Here is a 25,742-nt window from a genome sequence, read left to right on the forward strand (position 1 = left end):
TTCTTCCCATAGTGCATCCTGGAGCCATGTGTTCCCCAGGTAAACGACGCACACGACCATCCATGTGATGTAAAAGAAGACCATGACCCTCTTGCCGGTTCACCACTGTTTCTTGGTAAACCGGCCAAAAAGACAAAAAGCAAATTCTCCTGCGGTGCTTGATTCCTCCTACGTGCATGGGGACCTCCAGGGTGGTAGGGGGTGGTCGTTGATTCAGATTTCACCATGGTGGGCCACTGGAACTCTGGACTTGGACAAATTCCAGACCCCGTCTGGAAGTCTGAGCGCCAGGTGGAGGGCCCTTCCCGGACGGCCGCGCTTTTTGGGGGGAGTGAATAACCAGCACTCTCCTCCATCCTCAATACCACGACTAAGGTGAGACCCTTGAGCAAGGCACCAAATCCCCAACTGCTCCCTGGACCCCGCAGCAATATGGCTGCCCACTGCTCTGGGTGTGTGTTCACGGTGTGTGTGCACTTGGATGGGTTAAATGCAGAGCACAAATTCCAAGTATGGATCACCATACTTGGCCACGCGTCACTTCACTTCACTGGAGCACTTATGATAGATACTGACCACTGCAGGGAACACCTCACAAGAGCTGCAGTTTTGGAGATCACAACTTGCTCAAATCCTTACGTTTGCCCATTTTTCCTGCCTGCTTCTAACACATTAACTTCGAAGACAAAATGTTAATTTGCTGCCTAATATATCCCACTTACTAACAGTGATGAAGAGATAATCAGTGTTATTCACATCACCTGTCAGTGGTCATGATATTATGCCTGATCGGTGTATATTATCATTAATGGAGATCTATCGTAAATTGCAGAAGGACTCATTTGACCCCCCCCCCCCCCCACCACCACCACCACCACCACCACCACCACCACGTAAAATAGTTTGCAGTGCTATCAATTCAAGAAGAGTGAACTCTAAGCACTGAATGTTCCTCCTTTTGCTTTGTCAGACACTGCAGGGAAAAGTTGGACGATGCATGTTGACCATTCACAGCTGAACTTCACCAGAGAACGCCTCGCGTGAGTGAGGCTCTGCTAATGAGTCGTGATGAATAGCAGATTAGCCGCTCGTTCCGATTTATTAAGGCTGAAATGGCGTGGGAGTCGTTTCACAAACACTCAAGCTCACCATATTGATAAATGGCTATGCTCCAATGAGAAGAACATAAGAGGAACACCTGTATATGCTGTGGGCAAACAGATCAGTCTTCACAGGCATTTTCAACAAACAAGGTCATGTGGAAGACGTCTTTTACAGACTGATGTTCTAAATAAGTCTTGACTTTGAAATAAAACTTACATGTATTTCTAAATGAGCAATTTTGAGTATTACATTAATTTACTTATTTTACATAATTTGACTCCTTGACATAAACACATTTAATGTCTAAAAAACATGAAATTAGTTTGTCTCTCAAACTTCCGTTCACCCTGTTACGTTGTTGCTACTTGCCCTTTAAAATCTTAAGCATATGCTCTAAATCACATGACTTAAAGGAACACTCCACTATTTTTGAAAATAGGCTCATTTTCCAACTCCCCTCTACCTTTCACACACACACACACACACACAAACTCAGAATCACGCATGTTGGTCACGTTTCCATCTCTGCCGTCTCATATGAAGACAAGAACGCACGAATGTCATCTCCAGAGCCACTGAGAGTCACTTTATGAGCATTTTACCATATAATTTGTGAAAAACTACCGTCATATCATAAACACACAGACACTCAAAGGTCTTCACGGCAACCCGTCAAAATAAAAGTTTGGTTTAACTTGACAAATACACAACTGTTGTACAGTCAAATTTAGATATTCTCAATGTAATAATAATACTAACACTAATATAATAATAATGCATTATCAAAACTTTACCTTTTAAGTAAAAAATAATTTTTTTTTTTCATGTTTCAATTTTAACCTGAAAACTCAGCTGTTTAACTGTAGGGGAGTTGGAAAATTATTTTTTTTTTTTAAGTGGAGTGTTTCTTTAAGTGACATAATTGGAGGGAAACCAACTCCAAGAACAAAGTAAGTATCAGCACTTTCAAGACAAGAAAGTACTTTTCTTTCTTTGCCTTATTTTTTAGAAGACTTATCTACTAGCATAAAACATGGGCACTGGATAGAATTTCTTTTTTTTTTAAATAGATTTTATATTTCTATTAAACTTCTTCTAAATGGTAATCTTCTGCTAGCATGTTGTTCTTTCCTAGCTTGTAATGGGCTTTATTAGTTTAAAACGCCAACCCTTTTAAAGGGATAGTTCACCCAAAAATGAAAATTAGCCCATGATTTACTCCCCCTCAAGTCATCCAAGGTGAATAAGACATTCTTCTTTCAGACGAACACAATCTGAGTTATATTTAAAAAGTCCTGGCTAATCCAAAGCTTTATAATGGCAGTGAATTGTTGCATCGTTTTTGAAGTCCATAAAAGTGCATCTATCCATCATATAACTGCTCCGGGGGGTTAATAAAGGCCTTCTGAAGCAAATCAATGCATTTGTGTAAGAAAAATATCCATATTTAAAACTTTATAAAGTTAATTATCTAACTTCCGGCCGATCGCCTTCCGTACTCAACTTACGGAAAAAGTGTTGTGCCTCTCGCAATTCACATTGCACACCAGTTACACACATCAGACATAGCGCAAACATTTTGAACTGCATTTGAATGACTTGAGGGTGAGTAAATCATGGGCTAATTTTCATTTGTGGGTGAACTATCCCTTTAAAAGTCCACCCTTTTATACATTGAATTGTAAAAATGTCATGAAACAGCAGTGGACAAATTTCCTAGGCCGAGGATTATTATTATTATATATTGACCAGTGTTTTTCTGATAGACATTTTTTTCCTCTGATTTTTTATTTATTCACAAACTTGGGCTGCGTTTTCCAAAAGCATCATAAGCATCAAGGAACGACCCCAATAACATTTTCATTAGGTACGGATTATGACATGACTCGTGCCTCATACTTCTCCAGACATTTTTTAAGCAGACTCTGTGAGGTTCCCTGGTGTGTGTTTTAAGATCCACATTTACACCAACTAAATGAACCAAACTCTAACGTCACATTCACCCCGGTGTGCACCAAAAGCTGTAGAGTAAAAGCACCCTTAGATTTTGCAACTGGCATTTCAACACTGTTTGATTTGAAAAAAAAAAGGGTACAGAAGTAGTCCAGTAGATGGCACACTTTCATTTCTCTGCAGTGAGAGAGAGAGAGACTGTATCTGAGCCTCTGTTCATAAGCATTCATCTCTTCTATATCCATTAGAAATCCAACATATTTGGTGTACTCAAGCATTTCAACAATTTCAGTATGCTCAGAAGGAATTATATGGTCAGGACTTTGAATTAGATGCTTTAATGTTTGCAGTGAATAACTCTTAACTTGCTGTGAAAACAAAGATTTCAGTGTTTAAAATGCACAATGCTACCTTTGTTGGGAATTAGGAGTGTTGTTTGGATCTGACATCCATGTCATCAAAATATGAATTCATCAAAATTTGAGAAACTATTTTGTGTGTATAAAATAGTTTCAATTAGCATTACCCCAATAATTATTATTAGGTTGTTTATAGTTTTGACAATTCATTCAGGGTCTTTTTTTAATATGTTGATTTTCTATTGCAATTTAGTTATTTTTAATTGAAATAAATAAGCAAGCAAACAAACAAACTTTTTGTTTCCCATCGTTTTGCTTTTTTAGAAAGAACTTCTGTGCTCCTATTGGTCAATATCACAGATGTGAAGATCCCGTTGTGGATTAAACATGCTAGTCACATGACGTCGCGAAGCAACACACTATACAAGATAAAACAATCAATTCTTGCACCCTGATGCCCATTGTTGTGCACGAATCACCACGACACCCTACATGGAGTGAAGCGTGCCAAAACCGGCTGATTTTGTATAGTCTGAACCCGACATAAATCCACGTCATACTGACAAAAAACTATGCTTCTAACCACAGGTGCTGTCTGCGAATGTTCATTGGTTCAGGAAAACAGATTTGTTGAACCAGGATGAAACTTGCGACTGTATTTGGCTAACATTACTTTTAGGAAACGCACCTCTGGATTTACAGCAACATTGGCATTTTTAACACAGAATCTAAAGATACTGAACCTAAAGGCATATGGATACGTTTACAACGTGATTGGTCGGCTTTTATAACGTACTTACCGAATATCCAAAACCATGGTTTGTGCTGGGCTAAATTTCCATGAAATAGTTTCAAGATAAGTTACGTATCGCAACAACCAACACGTCCCAGCATAACTGCTCCAGAAAAGTGATTAAAATGTATACGTTCACACACCCCTGTTCATTTTAACAGAAAAGCAAGCAAACTGTAGGCTATGCATGCTTTGGCATTGGAGCCAATACAAATAATAAATAAGAATTGCCATAACTAGTGCAGCAAAAACCTGCTTTTATGTAACTGGTCCTACTCGACCTCTGAGCGGAATTCAAACCGGGTTCTCCGACATGGGAGGCCAGGCCCGGATTAAGAACATGTAGGGCCCTGGGGCTATGACAAACCCAAGGGCCCCCATAGTAGCCGATCTTAGTGCCACAACGTTTTCTACCACAGAAATAATTAGTATCTTTTAAAAACTAAATCTTCAAAGCACAGAGATACAATGAGTATATACTGTCTGAATTTTCCATTTTAATATTCAGTAGGCCTTAAATGCATAAATGCATTAACTCCAGATATGAGGTCAAAGCAAACCGGTTTCCAGAAAAAGCAACAACTTTTGAGTATATACAACTGCCTTAAGGAGTTTTAAAACCTGTGAGGTCCCAAATTTGAGGTATTTTGGGGGGTTTGGGGGCATGGTCCCCCAAGAAAATTTTGATTTCTCTGATCGTTATATGTGCATTTTAAGATGTTTGAAGGCTAAATTTTTTTTAATAATAAGCTTTCAAAACCATGCAGGTGGGCAGTAGATTGTCATACCCATAGTTGTACCCAATACCCATAGTTGTACCCAAAATGTGTTTGCTTGTTAGGGAAATATGACAAGCAACTTCATTTCTTTACATTTATGGTCGCTGTTTTGTCCAATACATTGACTGACACTGTCTTCTCAAAGCTAATAGCCAATCAGTGCTATGATACAAATGCTGTAGTAATTCGTTCTCACATCCCGCCTCCTTCTCCCCCTCATTGAAGAAAAATTGCATTCAATGTGACATTATAAATGCACGTAATGATAGTTAGTAGACGTAAATAGACGTATACATTTCCACAAACAATGCCACCAGCAGAGATGAACAGAGATGGAGAGGAAACAGGGAGGACAGGCACCTCATTTAATTTTAAAAAATATTTGTATAACATATTTATCATTACAGGCTATAATAAAAATAAAAACTAGTATACTAACAGTAGGTATGGTTCCCAATTATTTTATAATAAATATGTGGCTATATTGCAGCACTCCCTTAGTGCTTGCATACATCCCAATGTGCATACTATCCAATTCTAAATAGCATGTGACATTAGTAATTTTCAATACTATTTAGGGCAGATAGTATCAGATTGAGATGCAGGGCTTGTCTTTTTCACAGTTTGTAGTGCGTGTTAACTACTCTGCACCTAATATGTGTGCACTAACTCCGACTAAATTGGCCTTCACGTCACTTTTTCCATCTCCAAACCTCTTCTGTTCACTGCAGATTGGAGGATATTTCATGCCCTTTATTGCAATTTGATGATTTTTTGTAAAATCACATCTGTTTTTGCTTTTCAAACTCAGAGAGGTTTCAGTTTAAAATGTTGCAGGCTCATTTATTGATAACAAAATAACTGATAATAAATTATATTGATGATAATAAATAATATAATAATATTGGGCTTGTTTTTGAAGCTGTGGTTGCTTATTTGTCTTGCCAGAGTTGGCAACACTGGTCATACCTGCTCTCTCCTCATTTCATCACTCTCTCATTCTTTTTCTCTCAGTTTCCTTCTCTTGCCCTGTCTCTTCCCCTCCTAAAGCTGAGCTCTGGCTGATAGTCTGTTCGTTGTTTAACATTGAACGTTGTTTGAAATATGAAATGTTTAGTTTGGCTATAATGTATAGGCTACTTACATCTCACACCGTTTACTGAAGCGTCGCGTGACTCGCGCAGCAGCTTATGTGTACATAAAGCACTCTATTGGTGGTCAATTATTTCACAACATTTATTAGCTATGTAGCCTACACCTCGGAAAAATACAGCGGTCCGGACCTCGGAGACCTCATAGCTGGCTACGGCCATCGTGTAGTCTATATTTACCTCAACAATACAGACATGGTCGGAGCTTTTCAGTCTGGTTCAGCCAATTTCGCCACAGAGCCTTTACTGTACACATGATGTTGAGCTTGTATCAAATTCAAATGGATAAAACGACTGCCTGGCGCTCGTTATGACTTCAATGGAGCGGCGAAAGCGCCGAACGAGTTTGTCAGCGACGACCCAGCTGCTCTCGCGCTGCCACTGCTGGATGCGCGTGCGGTTTATTCAGGTAGCGCCGTTTCTTCACCTGCACCTGGCTTTTGATTTTCCCATGCACTCGCAGCACTCCAGTAGCCTAAATAACAGCGCTTAATTTGTGGGGGCGTGGTGTGGTTTTGCGAGCGGCCCAACAGGAAAACTTTAGGTGCTCCCGATCGATTGTCAATCATTTTCTCGGCCAATCACGGGCCCCCTCCGTGCTCGGGCCCTGGGGCTTCAGCCCCACCTAGCCCTTATGTTAATCCGGCCCTGTGGGAGGCGAGCGCTAACAAGGACGCTTAAGACCGCAGTCTCTTGCGTCAGCTGCTAGCGTGCCTCTTGAGGACAGGGGAGTGAGGATTACATGCACAGCACTTACTGGCCTACGTCCGTTACACTCACCCCCCTTTACCTCACTCCCATCCGGGTCACGGCACCAAATCAAACCAGTTCTACTCCCCCTACTCTGAGCAGGATTCGAACCGGGTCTCCGGCGTGGGAGGCGAGAGAGCTAACAAGGACGCTACAGACCGCAACCGCTAACGTCAGTCGCTAACGCACCTCTTGAGATCAGCGGAGTGAGGTTGACGTTATCACTGGCTTAAGGGAGAACTCCGTGGAATTTTTAAGTTAATCTTGATCGTTATACCTTTGTGAGTACTTGAAAAACGAAAAAAAAAAAAACGAACCGGATCTCGCGCTGAAGTCCCGTGGGAACTCAGTTATTGCCGGAAAAAGCCAAATAGTCCAGGTGGGAGGAGCTGCGGAATCTCAAGGTCATTAAAAGGAAGACGATGAAAATGTAAATTCTTGTATTTTCGCGAACCATTTCTTCACTTGTGAGCCAATCATCACTCTTCACACACACGACGCTCCTCCCACCTGGACTATTTGCCTTTTTCCGGGACGGGACTTCAGCGCGAGACTACAGCTTGCCGTCTAAAACGCTATTTAGGTGAGTTTAAACAATGGCTAAGTGGCTAAACACTTCTCGTTGTCATGTAAGGGCCCTGTTCATGTTGGACAGACATTTTAATTGCATTTTGTGTCTGTTAAGAGGCACAAAGACACTCTTTATGTATATGCCCCCATAACTCCCGCTTTAGCTGAGTGGGAGCTCTGGGCATTAACTGTAACAGCTCCGTGTTGCAAGCACCAATTCTATTGACAGTACTCACAAAGGTAAAACGATCAAGATTAACTTAAAAATTCCCCGGAGTTCTCCTTTAAGTCCATCACATTTGGACCAGGCCTAGTTCCAGAATCAAATCACAGAAGGTGCTTTTGAAATATTCTTCTGGGGTATTTTTGTCTCATCTTGTCTTTGCTAAATGGTTATCACTTATACACTTATACACCTTTGCACATAGCAAATTTGAGAGTGAATCCCGCATGTATATGCAGATGGGCCTTTGTATTGAACCGCATATGTGGCCGCTTGTCAAGCATGGAAAACAAAAGCTTTATTCAAATTCTGAATATAATATGAATTATTATATCGCCTAGATACCGCACAAAGATCCCTCCCTTTATAATCATTAAAAAGCTGTCACTCATTCATCGCAATCTCACAAAGTTCCATCATATCGATCAGTGTACATACTGGATCTCTTATTTACACAATGTCTACACCTTGTTAGAGAGGATGTAGAACTCAGGACGAAAACTTGAGCGGTGAGTGGATCTAACTTAAACACCTGTGATTGGTCATTGTGTTCAAGAAATCAACAAGCATGTCTGTGATTGGCTGCTCACCGCTGTGAAAACTAGCTGTAAATGGAATAACTGAACATTCTCCAGAGCACAAACACTGATACGCACTGGATCGTTCGTCAACTCTTTTTCGGGCTAATATGCTATTATTACGAAGAAAACAGACCAGCAGTCATGGGCAGCTTTTCCCTCTGAAAACAACCAGAAGCTACAGCAGGCAGTGGTTTGAGTGAGAAAATTACATGCTATAGTATCAAGTCCGTCTCCCTCGGCCCAAAGGGGGGGCATATGGATGTCTATGGGGGGGGCAACCCTCTTCAGCCGGCATGGGTAGGCATAAGAGACTAGTTAAAACAGACCATTTGAAAAATGACTGAAAATGTGTTTGTTTTAGCGCTCATGTACTGTACTGTTTCAATACAATAACAAGAATAAACGTGGTTTGCACCGAACATCAGAGTTGTAAATCACACTGGGGCAAATTTCAGTCTGAACAAGCTAGATAAAAGTTAGAAACAGTTCAAAAAAGACAAACAGCAGAAGCACATGAAAGTAGCTAAAACTCACATTCTGTAGACGCTCCAGGCCCATAGAGTGGTGTAGTGGTCTTGATGTTCTCATAGCTTGGTGTGAACAGCACTTGCGTGGGGCTTATGGGAGCCACCGGAGGAAATTCTCCATTGGCTGAAGATGAGAGAAAAGACACAACACATTGTTGCGGTCCAACAACACTACTGCAGCCAGAGGAAATCTTGCAGGCATTGTAAAAGCACAGATTCTGTAAGCCTAGAGAAAATAGCTCTATTTTGCTTTAATATGACAATAGCCATCTTATAAAGCTGGTAATATCATCATATTTGTCTTGAGAATTGCTTGAATATACGAGAAACATGCGCTGAAAAATGGCTCAACTGTTAATGATGTTAAGAAATGTTAATGATATGCTAATAAGGATGCTTGCTGATGATATAGAAGTCTAAAATGGGTTAACACCAGGCCTTAAAATCTTAATATGAATTACTCAACTGGAAAAATACCGACATCAGGCGCATGTAAACAATGGACAAGAAAAATCATATGCGAATAAGCCATAACCTTCTTAGTGTTAATTGCTAATGTATGCTACATTATTCAAGCCACCAAGAATTTATGGCTAGCTAGAATTTTCACTTTCAGAAAGCTTAATAAAACCCGTTTCTGGGGCCATGTAACATTTAACCAGATGCCTTTCGCATTTCATGAGGATGTTTCTGCTTCCTGTCTCTCTTTGACTGGACATTTCTATCACCTCCTCTCATGTGATTTTCATGCGGTAACATTTTATGGAAGGGCCGCTTGATGCTCAAACATGCAGGATAGTGAGCAGTCAGGGTAAAACATGTATTATCTATATAATTTTATACCAATTGCATTGTTCAGTTCTTGATTCTGATTGGCTGATGTGTTGATTGCACAGCTAGGAAGTAGTTCCAGGATTGCTGACCACGTAACAATTACAAATCACTTCGACTTGGCTGATTTTCATGGGAGATATTTTATTTGTGGCATAAGGAGATAGCTTTAGTGATGGAGACTTGAAAAAAAGACATGTATGTGTGTCAACTAAGCAGAATAATTGACTCATTGGTAATACTTTATTTTACAGCGTCCTTGTTACATGTGGTACATGTGCTTACTAAAGTTATAACAGTAAATTATACATGATTACATGCAACTAAACCTAGTAAATGTTGTTAATTAATATTCTTAAATGTATAATTACAGTGTAAAAAGGACAAAAAGTGTGCACATCACAGGTTGGGGTGATTTTCAATGAATTGTTTGAAACCTCAGTGGGGAAAAAAAAACTGGCAGAAACAAATATTCAAGCGTTTGTCTTCAAAGACTTTCTAGACTGTATTAGTCTGATTATGAACCATGTTACTTGTACTTATTATTAGACATATAACACAGACTAAGCTCCACAAAAGTAGACAACCACCACCCATGGTGTCAAGAGTTTAGTTCATGTTTCTTAATTACAATGATAAGCCACATGAGCGTCTGCATTGTTCCAATTGTCAACTCCCTGTGAAGACAAATCATCCCTTTCCCCCAAACGTAGCCGCTCTGACAATACTGGGACTCCGTGAAAAATGCTACCTCTCATCTCCATCTCTTAATCATTGCTTTAAAAATACTCATCTACTCCCACGAAACTCCCGCACCAGTCTGACTGGAGTTGGCATCATTCATCACAATCTGGACTCCCTGTTACAAGCTCCTTCCCATGATGCACCCTGTCGCAGGGCTATTATCTGTACTCCCGTTTCAGGAATCAAGAAGGAAGTTGATCTGTTAAAATCAAACTTCTAAGACAGCCTGCCTTGTGTCTCATGCAAAAATGAAAAAAGTTTTGGTTGCGCTATTTTAAGGTGGCATTGGTTTGGTTGAGGGTTAGTTGTATGTAATTATGCATAATTTACTGTTATTGCTATGGTAAGTGCATGTAATATATGTAACAAGGACAATCAATCAAACAATTAGTTAGTAGCTACTTAAGAGCTGGGTAGATTAAATTGTAGTTGGTTACTCATTCCAAAATGGTATTTACAGTTACTAATGTAATCCATTGCTTTACATATTTAAGGTAATATAATCAGATTTCTTTTTGATTACTTTTAGATTACTTTTGACCAAACTCGTTTATCAGATTGCTTTGAATAATCTTATAACATATTGATATAAAAATATATGACTTTCTTCGTTATCAACAATATGACATGCATTACATCAGGGTTTCCCAAAATGGGGTTTGTGATGGAACTGCAGATTCCTGAGATCAATGAAAAGCTATTAAAGGTGCACCATGTAAAATAAATTCAGTAAAATAACAGTGTTATTTATTTTGTTCAGTCGAGTACTTAAAATATCCCAAATGTTACCAACTATTTTTAAATCGTGAGAAATTGCTATTTTGTGAGGGAGTCGCCTTTCGATTGCGTCATATCTGCATTACCTTCGTTTTTTTATTTTGCAGAAACGCTTTACTCTGACTGCAGTGTGAACAAGTGTCAAAGCAGCCGTTGAGCTGCGTTACCTCATACTCATGACCGGAAAAGAGGAAATGGCGCCGGCGACTGAGGCATAATAAAAGTCCCGCTGCTCGCGAGGCGTGTGTTGCGTTCATCTTATTAACAATCGCTCCAGCGGTTCCTCAGCTGCACAACACTCGGTCCTGCTCTGCTTCACTACAGTAACGTTAATAATCGCATCCATGAACATGATTTCTGCCCGAGTCTTATCCCGATTCTTTTCCACCAGCTGTGAGGTGAAGACCACGTCCCAAGATTCTGCGCTCAAACTTGGTGTCATCAAACTACGCCTTTGTTTAGAAACAAACGGCAACCACCCGCAGTTTCTCTTGAAGCCAATACGGAAGTGACTTAAACTGCAATTCATCGACTGACCGCTAGGGACAGGCTCCAGAAGGAGCAGAATCTCATTGAGCCCCATGTTAAAATGCCCAACTTTACAGCAGAAAAACACGTTTACAGCCTGGGACAAATTGTGGTTTTGGCCTATATGGCTAATTTTGCCCTTCATGACAACTGTGAGGGGGTGAATTTATTTATAATTCATTGTTTTACATTATATAAAGCCTTAAAGTTCTGCATAATTAAGGGCGTGGCCACTTTGAGTGTCAGGTGGATAGCCATTTATCTGCTGTCTTCACACCAAACGCGAATAGAGCGTCAAAATCACGTTTACCGCGTCAAGTTGGACGCTTGAACATTTTGAATCCATTGGCGTGTCTACAGCGAATTGGACGCGTGTGTAAATTGAGCATTTGTAGCGAAATAAATGCGCGTTCAATGCGCTCCAGGAGAATGTCATAAAACACCACTCTGCCTCTTTTCATAAAAAATATATATTAAACATTAATAGCCACACAAATGTGGTCCAGGCAACTCCTACATTATCTTCACTGCATGTATATTTAAATATCCTTAAAAAATTAAGTTATGAAACTTCTCTTTGCCCTCAGTCAAAACGATTTGGCAGAGAACAAATTATAGATTCATGAGAGCAAAGATCGGCCGTTAGATCTACACAAGACGAAACACTACAGGACATCAGAGCCAGCGATAAACGTCAGAAGGACTAGCCGAGGAAAGGCTGCTCTCGCCGGGGTTAATGAGCGTTGAGTGCCCGGTGATCACCTGGATCTCACAACTCCACAAACACAAGATTATTTTTTTAAATAGGCGCTCTCTTTATAAATAAACCACCGATTTGAGCTTTAAACAACTACATTCTCACCTGAAAAAGTCTTAAAACTAAATTTTGTGACACAATAGTAGTATTTTTAAATTATGCAGGGTTTCTCATCACATCACTTTACCACGTGACCGCAGCGAGCAGGCTTCTGATTGGTTAACGCGGTGCGAATTGACAGCAAAGTTCAAATTTTTCAACTCGGGCGTCAGACGCGAATTCGCTTCAAATGCGTGAATGCACAAAAAGCACCACTCGCGTATAACGCGCGTATCGTGCAAAACGCGTCTATTGCGCCACAGGAGCTCCAGACGCGCGTCAACGTGCCTTTCCATTGACTTAACATGGAAATCACTCGCTCCAGACGCTCTATTCGCGTTCGGTGTGAACGCAGCATAAGTCATCACGTCACCTCAGCTCCACCTACGTCCCGCCTCTTTGCCCATTTTCTGATATTCGGGAGTGACGCGCGATGACGCGCTACCAAGATGGCGACGGCCAGCTCGACCCAACTTTACACTTCAAAACTGCTCTTCAGGATCCTATGGGTGACGTCATGGACACTACGTACATTTTAATGTGTTTGAAAGACAAAAGCCTTGCAAAGACATTAATACATGGTTAAATGACTGAGTAATAATTCAAATAATAATTAATGTGTTTGTCAGGAGCTGTTTAGATATGCAATGTTGCAATGTAAAGAAAACACTTCTTAAAAAATGAAATGATTTGTGTGAATCCAGTGATCAAATGCTGTGTTTTGCTCAGTTTTCAGTGAGGCTCATGACTAGCGGCTGGTCTGTGTGCAATTCCACAAAGGAAGCTATTTAAATATTCAACTTTTAATTGCAAATTGTGTTTGAGGTGTTGACTTGGCCTCCAAATTCCCCAGATCTCAATCCAATCGAGCATCTGTGGGATGTGCTGAACAAACAAGTCCGATCCATGGAGACCCAACCTTGCAACTTACAGGAATTAAATGATCTGCTGCTAACATCTTTGTGCCAGATACCACAGCACACCTTCAGGGGTCTAGTGGAGTCCATGTCTCGATGGGTCAGGGCAGTTTTGGCAGCAAAATGGGGACCAACAAAATATTAGGAACAAGATTATTTTCGAGATGAGGTACATCATCTTGAAAATGTCTGTGTGCTTTGCTAACGTCTCTTCATTTTACATATTGTTTGCCCATCTGAAATAGTTTGTTGGTCATATTGATGCCACTTTTATTGATAGTGACAGTAGAGAAAGGACAGGAAATAATGGGGGCAATGGAGGGTAATGAAATTGGGAAAGTAAGACTCAAACTAGTGTTCCTCACATCAGAACCAAAGCTCAACTTTTTAAAGATGTGTTAGCATGTTACTGTGTTAATGCTCTGTAAATGTGGGTAGTTTATAGAGCATTTTTTTCTTAATATATAAAGAATACATAGAAGAAAAATCATGGTGAGGAAAAGATCATAAAACACTCTGCACTCTTCCATATGGCAGTGCTGTACTTGGCAGGTCCTTTAAACATTGCACAATTTAGTGTAGTTCATTGATTTCTTTTTTGTTGTTGTTGATCATGATGACCATTTTGTTTTGTGCTTCTCATTTGCAGTCTAGACATGCATGCAATGTGACTATCTCGGGAAAGGGAGAGGTTTTTCAATTGGATTTGTCAATGAATAAATGAGATAAACAGAAAACTAATGCATGTTACTTATATCTTGATTTGAACTGAAGCATATAGCGTAAATTAAAAAAGTGGCACACTACATTTTATACTTCCAAAAATTACATAATATGCTACTTGTAATGCATTACCCATAACATGCATGAGTTGTAACCACCAGGCCATGGCTCTGATTAGTCGTGTATTTTTCCTTCCACTGTGGATACGTTACGAGGAGCTTGACTGCTGCAGCACACACTGCAGTAGACATTTTTTGGCTGGTGGTCAAAGACAAGATTTCTTGAACTGTGGAAGAATGTAATCCTTTGCTCCAGGGAGAACTGTCACTCAGCAGTTTTTCAAATCTGCCAGGACAATCAGAAAACAGCTTAGTCATCACTCTTCAGATATTTTAATACGTCTCCATATCCAACTGGACAGTTGAGATACTTGAATGCTAGGTCTATGATAATCTGAATCCTAAAGCCTAGAATGACCGTTTAAAGGGATAATTTACCCCCCAAAAATTTTATTTCAAAAATTTTGAATATCCAAACATGTCTTATTTGTGTTTATTTTGGTGAACTATATATATATATATATATACATACACACACACACACCGATCAGGCATAACATTATAACTGTTAAAGTGAATAACACTGATTATCTCTTCATCACGGCACCTCTTAGTGGGTGGGATATATTAGGCACCAAGTGAACAGTCAAAATTTTGATGTGTTAGAAGCATAAAAAATGGGCAAGCGTAAGGATTTGAGCGAGTTTGACAAGGGCCAGATTGTGACGGCTAGACGACTGGGTCAGAGCATCTCCAAAACTACAGCTCTTGTGGGGTGTTCGGTCTGCAGTGGTCAGTATCTGTCAAAAGTGCTCTAATGAAGGAACAGTGGTGAACCGGCAGGGTCATGGGCGGCCAAGGCTCATTGATGCACGTGGGGAGCGAAGGCTGACCCGTGTGGTCCGATCAAACAGACGAGCAACTGGAGCTCAAACTGCTCAGGAAGTTAATGCTGGTTCTGATAGAAAGGTGTCAGAATACACAGTGCATCACAGTTTGTTGTGTATGGGGCTGCATAGCTGCAGACCAGTCAGGGTGCCCATGATGACCCCTGTCCAAAAATGGAAACGTGAAAATCAGAACTCAACTACGGAGCAATGGAAGAAGGTGGCCTGGTCTGATGAATCACGTTTTCTTTGACATCCAGTGGATAGTCAGGGGCGTGTGTGTCGCTTACCTAGGGAACACATGGCTCCAGGATGCACTATGGGAAGAAGGCAAGCCGGCGGAGGCAGTGATGCTTTGGGCAATGTTCTGCTGGGAAACCTTGGGTCCTCCATCCATGTGGATGTTACTTTGACACGTACCACCTACCTAAGCATTGTTGCAGACCATGTACATCCTTTAATGGTAACAGTATTCCCTGGTGGCTGTGGCTCTTAAAGCAGATAATGCACCTGCCACAAAGCAAAAATGGTTCAGGAATGGTTTGAGGAGCACAACAACGAGTTTGAGGCGTTGACTTGGCCTCCATATTCCCCAGATCTCAATCCAGTCGAGCTTCTGTGGGATGTGCTGAACAAACAAGTCCGATCCATGGAGGCCCCACCTCACAACTTGCAAGACTTAAAGGATCTGCTGCTAACATCTTGGTGCCAGATACCACAGCACACCTTCAGGGGTCTAGTGGAGCCCATGTCTCGACGGGTCAGGGCAGTTTTGGCAGCAAAATGGGGACCAACACAATATTAGGAACAAGATTATTTTCGAGATGAGGTACATCATCTTGAAAATGTCTGTATGCTTTGCTACCGCCTCTTCATTTTACATATTGTTTGCCCATCTGAAATAGTTTGTTGGTCATATTGATGCCACTTTTATTGATAGTGACAGTAGAGAAAAGGACAGGAAATAATGGGGGCAATGAAATTGGGAAAGTAAGACTTAAACTTGTGTTCCTCACATCAGAACCAAAGCTCAACTTTTTAAGGATGTGTTAGGGAATGGCATGCGTTAGTATTCCAATATCATACACACACCCAGGGGTCTAAATGAATTCAGATGAAGCCGGAAGGGTTTAGGTTTTCTGCCCACTGTCAGTTTCTCTTAAGGGGGGATGTCAGGTGAGAACTTTTAAATGCGTGCTTTGTAGTTTAGATAGCAGCACTTATTGCAGTGCTGCAGGGAGAACGATAAATCAAACACGCAGACTTGTAAAACTATCTTGACACAATAGTAGGCAAGAATACACAGACATTGCACCTACATCCCTGTAAGCTGCTCTGGCTCTAAAAAAGTATTTAGTATGTTCCACTAACAGCTGACAACTACGCACAATACTTTGTTGTTGTTCATTTTGAACAGTATCCACCTTATTTTGCAATGCAATTTTCTGTGAATGTGCGGGACTTAAGATTTGTTAGCTGGTATATTTATAAATAACTAGAATAATAGTAAATTGTAAAACGATTTGCGCTGTAAACCAGTAGTGTTGGGGAGCAACTACTTACATGTAAAGGAGTACAAAAAAAAAGTAACTAATCTGTTTACAGTTACTGAGAAAAAATGTGTAGTTAAATTAGAGTTACTTATGAAAATGTGAACGATTACAAAGGAGGTTCCATCTGAAATTCTGAATATATTCTTTAAAAAGCTAGGATATGTTGAATAATATTAATTAGTTGCTTTGCCTGTTTTTGATGTGCACAACGCCTCCTGCCATTTAAAGGCCGTTTAGTAAAGTGATGCTGTTCTGATGCTTTTGATTGGCTCTCGTTTGAATTTGCAGCGCAACACGTCTACCAATTGTATCAATCCACATCGCCGCTGAAAGCTTTAGACTACAACCCGTCTGAGAGTTGACACTTTGAGTGATAAAAATGCGTTCCAGTGCTGGAAATTTTTTAATCTTTTCACCCAGAAATCAGAAAATGGCGCAAATAACAGTTCAGTGCAAAATATGCTTGCCAACTCTTAAAATGCTAGAGACAATGCTGTGATGAATGTTAACCTTAAACGCCACCTAGTGGACAAATCCCTCTTTTTGTTTTTTTTCCCCTGTTTTGACTTGCAAAATAGAGCTATTTAACTACTAACACACCACAATTTGTAATTGAGTCTAAACGATATTTTAGGTGGAATATAACTATTAAAAAAACTAAAAACAATGCATGTTATGACATCTACACTGTTGGGTCTGTTTGGGTTGCCAGTGAGTATGAAACTAAAATCTATACTTGCTTCTGTTAGTGAGAAATCAATATTAGGCATTATATGGTATATGATATGTTTTCCCTTCACGCACACACATAGCGGTAAAAAGAATAGTATGCAGATTTTTACTATTTTAAAACATCATGTTTTTACTACAGTATAATGATCTAGAATTGTGTGTTTTCTCTTAAATATAACTAAATTTAAATGTTTTTAGAGGTTAAAGGGTTAGTTCACCCAAAAATGCAAATAATGTTATGTATTACTTTATTACCCTCATGCCGTTCCACACCTGTAAGACGAGTGTTCATCTTCAGAACACAAATTAAGATATTGTTGTTGAAATCTGAAGGCTCAGTGAGGCCTGCATAGCCAGCAATGACATTTCCTCTCTCAAGATCCATTAATGTACTAAAAACAAATCAGTTCATGTGAGTACAGTGGTTCAATATTAATATTATAAAGTGACGAGAATATTTTTGGTGCACCAAAAAAAAAAAATAACGACTTGTATAGTGATGGCCGATTTCAAAACACTGCTTTATGAAGCTTCGGAGCGTATCGAATCAGAGGTTCGGAGCGCCAAAGTCATGTGATTTCAGCTCCGAACCTCTGATTCATAACGCTCCGAATCTTCATAAAGCAGTGTTTTGGCCAAAAATGTTGGTCCGCCAAAATTAAGGAGTTGTGTTATTAAGGAGCTGGGAAATCATTTCCCGTCAGTTTCCTCCCAGGTTAGGAACCTTGGTGTAATCTTGGATTCAGAATTATGTTTAACCAAACAAATTCATTCTGTTGTTAAAAATAGTTTTTATCAACTGCGGGTCATTGCCAAACTTAAATCATTTTTGTCATTCCAAGACATGGAGAAGGTAATTCATGCTTTTATTTCCTCACACTTAGATTACTGTAATTCATATCTGGGTCTTCCTCAGTCATCGCCTCCAGATGGTGCAAAATGCAGCTGCAAGGCTGTTGACCGGGACAAAGAAATTTAATCATGTCATCCCAATTTTGGCCTCGCTTCATTGGCTCCCGATCCATTTTAGAATTCAGTTTAAGCTTTTTAAAGCTCTTAATGATCAAGCTCCTCATTATCTTAAAGATCTTCTTACTCCTCAATCATCATTCAGATTTTTAAGATCCACTGACAGGGCTCTTTTATCCATCCCTCGCTCTCGTCTTAAAACTAAGGGAGATAGAGCTTTTTCTGTTGCCGCCCCCAGTCTTTGGAACTAACTGGCCCTGCACCTCCCATTAATATTTTCAAATCAAAACTGAAAACGTTTCTATTTTCTCTGGCATTTTAATATTAGTATATTTCTGTCCGACTGTTTGTTTGGTCTAGCTTCACTTTGTTTCTATTCTATTTCATATGTATATTTCGTTTTATAATTACTCTGTTCCGCAATTTGGGATAGTTCTGCTATGTTTAAATGTGCTATATGAATAAAATGTACTTACTTACTTTACTTAGTTTGGTGGTTTGACACGCGATCTGAATTATAATTCGACTCGCTGATTCGATACGCTCTGAAGCTTCATGAAGCAGTGTTTTAAAACCGGCCATCACTATATAAGTCATTATTTCGGGTTTTTTGGCGCACCAAAAATATCCTCGTCACTTTATAATATTAATATTGAACCACTGTACTCACATGGACTGATTTAAATGTTTTTAGTACATTGATGGATCTTGAGAGAGGAAATGTCATTGCTGGCTATGGAGGCCTCACTGAGCCTTCGGATTTCAACAAAAATATCTTAATTTGTGTTCCGAAGATGAACGGAGGTCTTACGGGTGTGGAACGGCATGAGGGTGAGTAATTAATGACATTATTTTCATTTTTGGGTGAACTAACCCTTTAAGCCTGCCTGGTTTAAATTTCTGAAAATGATTAACAGTTGAAAACCTTTGTTAGAAATTTAGAAAAGTAATCAGTTACATTACTTTAATAAAGTTATTGAAATAGTTACACTACTTATTACATTTTAAATAGGGTAACTTGTAACCCACTACATTTCCAAAGTAACCTTCCCAACACTGTAAACCAGTGTATGCAATATCAGAAGCCTCACAAATTCAAGTTAAAAATGGCCAGACTCTAAATATTTTAATATAATAATATTATTATTTTAATATATATGATATTTGCTGTATAATACAATGCAATTTGGCTTGATATCTAATGCAGTTGTTTTTATTGTGTCCTCTAAGGGAACCAGAACACACCAAAAACATCCACATTTGCTTGAACTAGGTTTTCAGCCGGAATTCAGAGCAATTCTCACTGGACCACATAATATCTGACTCAGCTGCCAGTTACATTCATAATATTTCAGCTTGAGGCTTGCTTTGTTTTTCTTTTTTTTTCCAGTAATGGTTGATTGAGTTTAAACTATAAGCTTGGACCCTTCACAGACAGTAAGTTGCCCTAAAGCCAAGAACATTTATTTGCATGGTTTGTGAAATAAAAAGTCAACCTGATGCTTAAGACTGGGACAAATGCATGATGAATATATAAGCTACATAAACCATTCTTTATCTCCCGTTGTCTCCATTTCAGAATGTCAATATCTCCTTTCAAATGGCATATCTGGCACCCAAAATCCCTGTGAGATACATTGGAGCGTTCCACTCATGTTGCTGAGAAGCAACACATTGCATGTTGCTCGTTAGGGAAACACCAAACCATCACTGAGCAGCTGGCGTTGTCATAAAAGCGGCGCTGGGTGATTTTATGAGGTTTGGGCACCACAGGTAGTGCCGTAGAATCCCAAAAAACCTAGTATGACTTCCCTGGCAGACTTTTTTTTTATTTTACTGTTCCATCACAGACTGCCGCTCTGGGTAGGCATGCAAATTTTCTCATTGATATGACTCCCTGTTCCGAAGAGAAAACTAATAAAAACAGGATAAGAGAGTCTGCCATCATGCCAAAGCCTGGAAATAGAGGTAAACACCCACAAAGTGAATCCAGTGCCATCTGTTTCAATTGAAGAACTGTGAGACGAAGTTACTGCTCTTACAGGAAACACACAAAGCAATAGAACTGCCGAAAATTATCGCCACATGACAGTGTGCATACATTTGTTTGTGCGCTTCTTAGAAATGTCATCGCAAGCTCATTAAAGGGGCAGTCCAATTGGAGCCACCCCGGGGTTAAGAGCCTTGCACCATGAAACAATGTTGATGGATCATAGCTTGTGGTGATTTGTGGGGATAAAAGCAGCCTTCTGGTTACCAGCTCTGAGCTTTAAACACTAAACCAGGGCTTTCCAGCTCCAGTCCTCTAGGCCTCCAGGCCACTGTCCTTCAGAATTCAGTTTCAAAGCTCAGGCATTTTGAGACTGTGTGCATCTGTTACTGAATTTCAATGGTAAATCGTTTCCATTAACAATATTAACTGTACGTGTTGACATAGTAAGAGTAAATCGCTATACAATGAATGTGGATATCATAGCCCAAATAATTTGGTTTTAGAAGAATTTGATAAGAAATGTAGGGTTTTATATTAAAATCTCAATAACATTTCACAATAACGTTTGAAATGCATTAGGAATAATGAATAAAAAAAAGACAATTTGTAAAGGACTTGATAACCTATGTTCATTTTAAATTAGGGTCCAAATTTCACTATTAACTATGACGTCTGCTTCAATAAACTCCTAATTACTGCTTATTAATAGTTAATAAGGTGTTAAGTTTAGGTATTGGGTAGGATTAAGGGATGTAGAATATAATCATGCAGTATAAGGCATTAAAATGTATTTTATAAGTACTAATAAACAGACAATATCCTAGTAACATGCAAGATAATAAGCAACTGGTTAATAGGGATAATTGGACCCTAAACTAAAGTGTTACCATGTTACATTATTGTTCACTGTTAATTCATGTTCATTTATAATAAATTAATGATAATATATACAGGTTGAAATGTTAAAAATACATGAAACACAAACATGATGTTTATATAAAGTAATTTTTGCTTATTAATATCGTTGAAAGTCAGCTGCAAAGACTTTGGTTAATAAAGTGAGATTAAATACACAAAGTATATATAATTTCACTGTTTTTATTCATTTTGAGGAATACTGAATCTGTTTATGTGCAAGTGAGATGAGTAAATGCTAGCTCACATTTAGTCTAGAACTACAATAAACCTTTAAAAACATAAAATGCCGTTTATCCAGTGCACACAACTCCTTACACCCGAATTCTCTGAACATGGCGACAGGAGAGCTGTCAGTCAATAAATGATAAAACAAACTTGCGTTACTTATTTGAAAAAAGCAACCCGGATATTATTGTTAAAAGGAATGTTTTACTTTACTAGTTACTTGAAAAAGTAATCCGATTACATAACTGCACTATTGGTAACGCGTTTACCCCTAACACTGGTTAATTGATGTTAACTACTGCATTAACTTTAACATATACAACCTTACAGTAAAGGGTTACCAAAATCTCTTTTATTGCTAATTTTTGAGACTGAAAACTGAGATTAGATTTATTCTGAAAATCTGGAGGAGACGGCGTTTTTCTTCGGAGAAAAATCTCAAATTCATCCATTCTATCTCATTGCTGTCTAGAAAAAACAACCGATCTTTTGTGATTCATCTTTCCTACAGGAACTGACAAGCATGTTATGTAGCTTGTACCAAATTTTAAACAATTACATTTTAAACTAATCAGTCATGCCGATGATTCACACTGCTTACCCTTGCAAACATTGCTGGATGGGTACCGCAAACCCCAGTGGGATGATGTATAGCTATAATATATAATTTAGCCAGGGAATGAGGGCATAATATATAACCGTACGCATTCCGAAGTGCCATCGGAAAGGGAAATGGCAGAGAGGATGGGATAAATGGCAGCCGCAGTGCAGCCGTGTCGAATCGATGTGAGGCAGAAAATGGCGTCAGATACAAATTACTAGGCAAATATTTCATGGACCAAGTGAGCTATTCAACATCAGTGGCCCCATCTCATGCCAACGGAGAAGGATTAAGATGCCCTTGTGAAGCGCTCAGATCTTACAGATATACATCTCATCATGTCTAATGATGCTTTTAAAATCATCACACTGTGAGGATCAAAGTGCCAGCCATCAAAAGAACACATTATTTATGCATGTTCAGGTTAAGCTGTCTGCTTTGCTGTTTATTACTGGTCCTTAAAGCAAGGAAACATTACTGAAAGCTAAAACAAACTGGAATTATAAACGGATATGTTTTAAACAGCACAACAAACAACGGTAAAGCCCTATCCACTCCTTCTGGGAAGCAACGCACTGTTGCCAGGGTCTAGAAGGGCAAATGCATGATGGAGTCAGCGCCAAGTTGATTCGAAGAGCCAAGCGCTGAAGTAAACATTGGCTCGTTCCGATAAAAAAGCGAGACACCATAAGGCCCGCAAATAAAAGATCTTATCCCGTTTAATCCAAGAGGTTTGCATTAATGATTCCCATTCCTGTTTATTTCCCAGCTGTGCAATATCCTGCGCTGATCTCCTTCAAATCCGTCTAAAGAGCCCCCGCAGACGGCTCACAATTTCGCGCACAATCAAAATGTGGAACTCGAGAGGATGCTTGTCTTGTCCTCTTAGCACCGGCTTAAAGGTCTTGTCATTCTCGTGTCATCATTGACCGGCGTCTCAGTTAACATGTGTCAGAGTCGCTGTACGAAGAGTTGATTCCAGCTTGAGCAGTGACTGATTTGTGATTTGTATGAAACATCAGGAATGAGCTACATCAACGGCTTTGTGTTATAAATCTTTGTTACATCACATAATAAATTAAACTTCATTTGAAGATCCACATTTTCTAGACCCTGGCAAAAGTGCAAGAAGAAGTTCGCTAATTCCCATAAGGAGTGGATAGTAGTAGTATTGTCAAAAATATAGATATTTCAACATTAAGGACCTAACACCCAACACTATTTAACTACAGCAAATGAGAAGAGTGATTGGAGGCGGGTGTGTGACAATTCACCATCGGAGAAAAGAGAGAGCGAGAACACGCAACTGGTATCGGTGTATCAATACTGCAGAAAAAGAAGTATTGGAATAGTTTCAGATATTTCAGTAACAATTGCAACTATAATTGCAGCCATTGACTACCATAGTATTTTTTCCCCCACTATGGTAGTCAATGGCTGCCCTGAACTGCTTGGTTACAAACATTCTTCCAAATATCTTCCTTTGTGTTCAGCAGAAGAAAGAAATTCATACAGGTTTGGAACAACTTAAGGGTGACTAAATGATGACCTTATTTTTGGGTGAACTATCCCTTTAAGTAAAATTTAAACAAAAATATCCAAATAACAGATGTCAAAGATGAATTAAGAACTCTTTATTTTTTTTTATTGCCAACATTAAAGACATCTGATGATAATGAGCAGAATCACTGAAGGAAAGAGAAACAAAAGAACTACAACTGACTTCAGCCACAGCTTTTGATGAAATCAACTGAGGATAAAAGACATTTATCTTATTACTAACCTTATAACTAAACCAACGGAATTTATTTTGTCTACAGTTCTTTTTCAAAATTAACTGAGGTTTAAATATTGATGTTTTATTGAAAATATTTGGTCACCATTATGGTAATCAGTGTTTCGTTTAGTTGGGCAGTTTGACTCTTGGCTTTTTATGCGAGTTTGTGGTTTTTGTAACAATGTTAAAAAAGCACATAATTTGTTACAAAGAAAACCAAACTCAATTCTTATTTGTTGAATTTAATTAATAATATAGCTTGTAATCTGTTGCCGCAATTTTATTGAGTAGATATAGTGTATTACTTTTTACAGTGCACTAACATTAAGGACCTAACACCCAACACTATTTAATTACAGCAAATGAGAAGAGTGATTGGAGGCGGGTGTGTGACAATTCACCATCGGAGAAAAGAGAGAGCGAGAACACGCAACTGGTATCGGTGTATCAATACTGCAGAAAAAGAAGTATTGGAATAGTTTCAGATATTTCAGTATCAATTGCAACTATTGTGCATAGTCTACTCATTCCCGTAGTTTCGCGCTCACACCACTGATCTATTTAAGTGATGCTCTAATAAAGCCGCCTCGCACACAGCTTGCTAGTACCAAACTAAGCTCTTTTTCATGGCTTATTGTTTACAGGGTCAAATACATACAAAATGATGTCAAAATGCCCATCTTGGCTAGCCTGACAAGCCAGACCCCCATCAAGATGTTGGGTCTGGGAACACACCATTGGCAGGGCTCAATCCGAGGGGCGGGATAAACGGTTGCCTTTCAAATTCCCTCTGCACGCAATAGGATAGCGCTACAACCAACCAGAACAACGGAGAAGGTGAAGCGGAGCTAGTTGATAGATTAAACTTTCGCCCGCAAGCCAACGGAGAGTTGCTAGACGCCCTGGCTGCAAATTATATTATTTAATCGCATGTTTTGCAACTGTATATTGGATCCGTGCATAAGCTCTTAAAGTGACAGCAGCCTAATATTCCTGCTGCTGTTTGTCATGTTAATCAAAGAACAAAAGACGAAGAAAAAATCACTCGCTGCTCTTGACTGAATAACTTTAAGCATTAATCTGTATTTAATTTTTACAATGAAAACTATCCAGTGTCATTTGGCATTTGATTATTCAATTTCTGTAGTGTTTCTAACCTGAATACTACTGTTAGACCCACCTGAAAAGGCAATGTTTACTTCATTTGTCTCTATTTGATTGTATTTACAGTATTTGTGCTACCATTTCTAATTAGTTTATTTGTTCTTATTTTATTACTGACAGTTTACTTTAGTTCAAAGTTTCAAATCAAGCCTCCCTGTGCCGTGTGTAAACAACTGCACCAAAATTACTCAAATTATCAAAGAATTATGAGATGAAATATCTATATGGCAGTTTTCCCCGTGGTATCAAAAATGGTATCGAATATCAATATTTTTCAAGGTATCGTATTGAAGTATCAATTCCAGTATCATGGCAGCACTAATGGATAGGGCTTTACAGTTGTTTGTTGTGCTGTTTAAAACATATCCATTTATTTATTTTTATCTTTCAGTAATGTTTCCTTGCATTAAGGACAAGTAATAAACAGCAAAGCAGACAGCTTAACCTGAACATACATAAACAATATGAGCAGGAAAAAAATCTTTCTTGATGGCTGGCATGTTGATCCTCACAGTGTGATTATTTTAATGCAAGCGACCATTTTAGTCAGGACTTTTATTATGTATTTATTATTATTATTTATTATTATTATATTTTGACAAAGTAACAGCACGTTTTTTGGCTCATTCAGATAATCTCCAGGTCTGCAAATATGTTCAGGTTGTAATGGCAAGCATAAAAACATCATTTTAGATTTA

General features: G+C 39.1%; 1 protein-coding gene across 1 annotated transcript in view; it reads right to left on the reverse strand.

Moving 5' to 3' along the window:
* alk (ALK receptor tyrosine kinase) overlaps positions 1–25,742 on the reverse strand; it is a gene marked incomplete at both ends in the record, with an annotated part of 709,791 nt that overhangs the window by 58,456 nt on the left and 625,593 nt on the right. The window contains one exon of the mRNA XM_079833880.1: positions 8,798–8,914. Coding sequence (XP_079690006.1) covers positions 8,798–8,914 — 117 coding nt within the window. The remainder of the gene's footprint in view (positions 1–8,797; positions 8,915–25,742) is intronic.

Source organism: Gobio gobio (genome assembly GCF_949357685.1).
Source record: "Gobio gobio genome assembly, chromosome: 13".
Taxonomy (NCBI): domain Eukaryota; kingdom Metazoa; phylum Chordata; class Actinopteri; order Cypriniformes; family Gobionidae; genus Gobio; species Gobio gobio.